Here is a 6,777-nt window from a genome sequence, read left to right on the forward strand (position 1 = left end):
GACACAGCTGGTTCCAGCCAGGTAGGCACCGGGCTCACCGCAGGCCAAAGCTGAGCAACTCGGTGAAGCAGGTGGTGCCCCTGTGGAAACATATTTAAGAAAGGGCAAAAGGCTTTCCGGGGCACGTATTTCCCTGCTACCCGTGGATCCGACAGATGGATATTTCCTGAAGGAACTTTTTCATCCTATTTTCTCTCCCTGTCCTGTTGAGGAGGGGATGTGAAAGAGCAGCTGGGTGGGCCCCTGGCAGCCGGCCAAGGTCAACCCATCAACCCATCGAAAAGCCTAAAAGGCAGATTCCTCCATGTAGCAGTTGAAGGGGGTTGGTGGTTTAAAGAATGATAGTGACTGGTATAGGAAGAGGAACAGCTTCAAATGACTGGGCAAATCATTATCTGTCTGTAGAACACTGTTAACAGAATGAAACGTTCCACATACTTACACTCTGGGAAGACAACATTTTAACTTGCAGAACTATTTCCCTCAGTAAGACGCACAAGACAGAGGTGATATCCCCATGCTAAATCTTTATTGTGCAACTGCTGCTCAAAGCTTTCATTACCTTCCACAGACACACGTCACCAAAAATTAGACATCAACATCGGCTACTAGACTGACGGGCAACAGACAAAATCCATTCAGTGGCAATTTGTACACGTGCAGCAACTCTTGCGGTGCAAAAATCTCAGCCAGGCGGCCAGCCCAACTGACGGCCACCCAGAATATGTAGATGTACGTGACAGACAGACTGCCCGCTCTCGGGCCCTTCATCCACAACCATCCGGAATCCATTGGTCAGGCCCAGGTGAGCAGCACGCTTCTTGCCAACAATCATAAAATGCCCAAGAAACTGGAGAAGGAAGTACAAACCCATAAATAAATAAAATAAAAAGCCACACACAAAGAGGGGAGAGGGCAGGAAGGGAAGGACTGGGAGCAGAGAACCACCCAGAGAAATCAGGTAGCCAATTCCTAGCAATTCAACCGTTGCGCTTCAAATTACCGTTTGTCCGCCCACCTGCAACTGACCAGATAATTGGCTCCTTAGGCGTGACTAGGAAAAGCGTCAGAGCTTGGGGCGAAACATCACGGAACGCAAGGCGCTGGAGGAAGAGTAAACAGTTAAAACGCAATTGGCTTCAGAGAAAGGCAATAGCTTAAGCAAATCAATATGCCCCACCAAACTCGTACAGAAGCAGATTGCCAGATACCCCAAACGCAAGCCGAAACGTTGATTTTTCTTACGCGATATTAATACTTTCTATACACAAAATACAACGTATTTACAGAGCCCCCTCCAGAAGTGCACGCAAGATGATGGGGGCAAGGAGACGGGCCAGGACTTCAGATTAGCGACCTCCAGTATGTTTCAATTTGGGCTGATCATTTCCTAAGCAGTTTTTCTATTCGATGTGGTCCACCACAGAGGCAGGAGACAAACGGCTTAACTGAACCAGCAAAGAGTTTGGTGAAGTGGAAGATCAGCGGCCACTCGTTTGCCATGCGACAGGGAGCTCAAGTATTGAACAAAAGCATAATCCCAGGAAGCCTGCGAGTGCCTAGTACGAGCCTGTCTTCTGTATTGCACGTAAACCCTACCTTCAAAAGCAGAAGGCATCCCTAACTGTTAAGAACAAAATTATACGGGATACTAACTTAAAGTTAACATCGTGCAGGCAACGGCTGCATTTTTTTCCCCACAGTCTAAGCAGCTCGCTCTAGTTCCTAGCACGTTGTGGTGCGCCAGCATCCGCGAACCTCGCAAGCATGCTGTTATCACGGGCCCACTTCACCACAGAAACAACATCTGGGAAGCTTTTGCAGCCCGCAGGATGACCGGTTTCTAGCTTTTTGTTAAGAAAAATAAGAAAAGCTGTAATTCTTTGCTTTAATAATCCAGTTTGGGGGGTCAGAACCAAAGCCTAGCACAGCAGAGCCGTGAAATCTCTCTAATGCTGTTACGAGGCACATCGAGACCTGCATTTCTCCTGTGCAGAACTAACTCATTTTGGTCCCTACTCTGGTTTCAAGACTATCATCCCACACGAGGCAGGACCACTCCCATCCCTCGGCAGCAAACTTTGCGCGACTTGCAGTGCCAAAGGGATATCAGGCGGCAGACGTCTGCGGCTGCCACCAAGTGCGTTCCCGTCAGAGGCCCTCCTCTACGCACGCGCACGACGCGGTGGGGCTGGGAACCGAGGCGAGCCGGGCAACACCGGCAACCCGGTACGCGCCGCAGCAGCCGGGGGTGGGGGGGCCGGGGGGGGGCTACCGAAGAAGCGCGATGTTTTAGGGATGGTGCAGTAGAGAGCGCCACAACCCAGAGAGCCCCCGTCCGTCCCTCCACCCACCCACCCAGCCGCCCGCAGCAACGCCGCCACCCGCCCTGCCGCGCTCCCGGGCACCGCGCAACGGGGCCTCGGCTCAGGGTGCCTGCGAGCGCGGGGGGAGGGGGGGAAGCGAAGAGGAACCGCGCACAGAGCAAAGCCACGGCTACCTCCTCGTCCTCGTAGATGACGTTGGCGGGAAACCGCCTTGCCGGTGATCCTTCCGAAGACAGTAGTGGCGCCACCGGGCCGGGCGGCCCGCGCCCCAACAATCTCGCCAGCCGCGACAACGTCGCTTGTCGCCCCCGCGCTTCCTCCACTCGGCCAGGCCCTCCGCGGCGCCCGTTGGGCCGCCAGATCGCCGCCGGCCGATCCCGCGTCTCGATTGGCTGTCCCGTCTGTCGTTGCCGCTTGTCCCCGCCCCCTTGGCGGGTCCGCCCTCGTCGACCTGGCGCTTGCCGGGGCTCAGGGACTTTGCGTGCCCCCGGGGCGCGGAGGGATCCGACCGGGGCGCGGAGGGATCCGACCGGGGCGCGGAGGGAGACGACGTAGGGCCAGGCCGCGGAGGGATCTGTCCCGTGCAGTGCTGAGACCCTGCGGGCGGGCAACGAGGTCTCAGAAGAGGCTGTTGTAGCTAGAAGTACCATTTCTTGTTATTTATTACCGCATCAAGTCCACCCCAAACGTGCTTGTGGCTTTTCGGTGCTGCTCCCTCCTGTCAAATGACTGCTTTTGCCAGGGCAGGGCAGGCCTTAACTTCTCAGAACATTTCGCAGAACCAACAGAAGTTGCTCTAAATTGTTCCCTGAAAGCCCCGCTTCAGTTGCAGACGTTTCTAAGCTGCACGCCTCCTGGGAGAAAATAAAATACAAAGCCTGTGTTCAGCACTGGTGGCTTGAGGGCTGGAGGGCAGATCAAGACAGGATTTGCGCTAAGCTGGGTAGGAGGCTTTGAGAAAAATAGGCAGTGCCCCCAAAGCTGCCCAAGGGTGGCCTGTGGTACCCTGCGCCTATTACAAATATTCTGATAAGTTAAAATTTTATATAACCTGGGTTTCATCAAAAGGTAAAGATTGTAGAATATAGGGCTTTGAAGCGCGCAATGTAGTCATCGAAACTTAGGAACGTACAAAATGTGCTGTATGCAGTCATAAGAAAATACGTATTGTCTAAAATTAGTTAACCATAGAAACTTCGACCGATTTGTTAGTTTGTAGTGTTTTGTCCTAAGGAACTAAGAGAGATCGTTATGGACCTTAGTTCTGTTGCTTAGAAACCCCACGTTGATCAAGATTCCAGTTAGTGGAATTAAGTAAGATTAACCAATGAATGTTTTAGTATAAGAATACTGAAAAGGTGGTGTGACTGAGGGCCAATCACTAGAAACGTTAAATTCAAGAATTAACATTGAATGTACTTTTATGTAAATCTAATACATGATGGCGAAAATCGTACTGCGCAGAATCACATAAGAGAGGTCAACTATCGGACAAAGTGAGGAAGACTATGGAAGACCACCAGAGGGCTTCTGAAGACCACCAGAGACTTCACCACGCCTGCGTAAAGGGACATTTACATATGCTAATGATTTATCGGACAGTTGATGATTATGTATGACATTTCCCAGAAATTTAGTGACTATGTATAACAGGTGTGTATTTAACCTGCATGATTAAACCAGACAGGTGCACACACTAGGTGGAGTGATCCCCTGTGTGCCCAGCGCTGCAATAAAGAAGTGCCTGCTTCTTAACTTCTCATTGCTGGTAAGGAGTTTTATTCCGGATTTCGGTAACACGCCCCCGGGGATAGTGAGCAATTTGATTGGTCTACACAACTGTCTTGTAACATACATAAACCCCGCTTTCCTCTATATCGGGCTAAGGATATCCTTAGCCTTCTTTGCGGCAAGGGCACATTGTCGGCTCTTGTTCAACTTGGTGTCCACCAGGAGCCCCCCACGTCCTTTTCTGCAAAGCTGCTTTCCAGCCAGTCGGCCTCCAGCATATACCGGTGCATGGGCTTGTTCCTCCCCAGGTGCAGGACTTGTGTACGTTCAGGTTCCTCAGGTGGTCTCGAAACGGATCGTTTCCTACGATGGGAGGGCCTTGAGGTTCAGGGACTTGAGAGATGTGGGAACAGTGGTTGCCAGAGAAAAGGGAGGAAAAAAGTTGTTGAGTACCTCAGCCTTCTCCATGTCGGTTGTCACTAGATCTCCCGTCATCTTTATCGGAGGGGGGTGGGGGTGGGTACGTTTTCTTTACTCTTCCTTTTCTGACCAACGCACCTGTAGAAGCCCTCCTTATGATTCTTCACATCCCTTGCCAAATTCAGCTCCAGCTGTGCCTTAGCTTTCCTGATCCCATCCCTACACACCCGGGCAGCATCCCTATATTCTTCCCAGGATGCGTGTCCCCGCTTCCACTGCCTATGCATTTCCTTCTTGCGCTTCAGCTCGACCAGAAGGTCCTTCCCCAGCCACGCTGGTCTCCTGCCTTCCTTGCCTGATTTCTTACGCATGGGGATCGAGAGCTCTTGTGCGCTAAGAAAAACGTCCTTAAAGAGCTGCCAGCTCCCTTCTGCTCCTTCTGCACAATGGCTTCCAACTCTTCCAACTCAAGACCCTCTTGCCCCGCTTGGTCAGGTGAATCCCATCAGCTCCCAACAGACCTTGCTTCACAAATGTTGATCCAGGATCATAGAAGCCAAAACCTTGAGCATGGCACCAGCTACGCAGCCAGGCATTCACCTGTTCAATTCGTCTCCTCCTTCCTGGGCCCCCTTCCTCTGACTGGGAGGATAGAGGAGACCACCACCTGTGCTCCCGATCCTTTTAACATTGCTCCAAGGGACATATAGTCTCTTGGGAGGGTTCTAAGTTGCCTCGCCAGACCCTACGTGGAATAGTAGGAGTGGATGATAATCCGCACGGTTCACCAGGTTCGGTACCCTCTCAGTGACGCTGTCCTGGTTTCAGCTGGGATAGAGTTAATTGTTTTCCTAGTAGCTGGTACAGTGCTATGTTTTGAGTTCAGTATGGGAAGAATGTTTATAACACTGATGTTTTCAGTTGTTGCTAAGTAGTGTTTAGTCTGAAGTCAAGGACTTTTCAGCTTCTCATGCCCAGCCAGCGAGAAAGCTGGAGGGGCACAAGAAGTTGGCACAGGACACAGCCAGGGCAGCTGACCCAAAGTGGCCAATGGGATATTCCATATCATGTGACGTCTCATGTGGTATATCAACTGGGGGGAGTGGGGGTGGGGGATCACCGCTTGGAGACTAACTGGGCGTCGGTCGGCAGGTGATTAGCAATTGCATTGTGTATCACTTGTATATTCGAATCCTTTCATTATTATTATTGTCATTTTATTAGTGTTATCATTATCATTATTAGTTTCTTCTTTTTTGTTCTATTAAACCGTTCTTATCTCAACCCACAAGTTTTACTTCTCTTCCCGATTTTCTCCCCCATCCCACTGGGTGGGGGGGGGAGTGGGTGGGCAGCTGAGTGGTGCTTGGTTGCTGGCTGGGGTTATACCACACAAGTCCATTTTGGCGCCCAACGTCGGGCACGAAGGGTTGAGATAACGACTAATCTGACCAGAGCATGTTAAAACAAATTTGTTATAAGGATTTAATATATTGGTCTAATAGTCGCTGGTCACTGTGTTGATTTATGTCTTCTTAGTGTTGTTGCTCTGGTTTTCAAAGTTCTGTTTTGTATTACCTCGCTTGCTGTATGTAGTCCCTCTCCTGCTGCTTATCATCCGTGGGAGGTGGATTAAGGTTTTCACTTTGATGTATTGTGTAATACTGGCTTATGGTATGATAAGGTCATCGGTTGTGGGATTAATCCGGTGTTTGCACTCAGCATTGTCACCTTTATACTGCAGGAGCTATCTGTGGGAAGCTGTTAATAATTACACCATTTACCTTTTCTCCTTGGAAAGCCAGTCTATGGGTGGGGTGCCTTTCTTCCCCTCTCCTTTCTCCTTCAGTCCTGTTACAATGGCTTTTGAGAATTTTGAAAAATTTGAATACCCTTGGGATGTTGAGACCAGCACGGTCCTAGCCCTACTCCTAGGAATTAGCATGCTTCTGAATGTGGTTCAGCTCTCTTTTAAGGTTAAACAACTATTTAAGAAGATCACCCAGAGATGTGCCCCAAGGCTGGATAATTATGAGTGGCAGGGTATGTGGGGTAGTATGGGCAAGTACCTAGAAAAGTGGGCACCTCCAATGTTTTGGAAATTCACCCCTGAATTCACCACTCAGTACCGTCAAGGGGACGAGAAGGTCTCTGGACCTAACAACAAAACGATGGCCACTGCCATCACCCAAACCTCGACAACGGGCACTGCGGTCTCTCCAGCCCCAGCGACGAGCACTGCTGCTACCCAAACCCCGGCGACAGACACTGTGGTTATCCAAAACCCGGTGAGCGGTAC

General features: G+C 50.6%; 1 protein-coding gene across 1 annotated transcript; it reads right to left on the reverse strand.

Moving 5' to 3' along the window:
• Positions 1–507: 507 nt before the first annotated feature.
• On the reverse strand, positions 508–2,999 carry LOC126035582 (adenosine 5'-monophosphoramidase HINT2-like). Its single transcript, XM_049794227.1, is given in 5 exon segments — positions 508–850; positions 1,004–1,103; positions 2,501–2,530; positions 2,532–2,784; positions 2,995–2,999. Coding segments are annotated over 5 exon segments (471 nt in total). The 3' UTR covers positions 508–767.
• Between the last annotated feature and the right edge of the window lie 3,778 nt (positions 3,000–6,777).

The sequence above is a fragment of the Accipiter gentilis genome, chromosome W (genome assembly GCF_929443795.1).
Source record: "Accipiter gentilis chromosome W, bAccGen1.1, whole genome shotgun sequence".
Lineage (NCBI taxonomy): Eukaryota > Metazoa > Chordata > Aves > Accipitriformes > Accipitridae > Astur > Astur gentilis.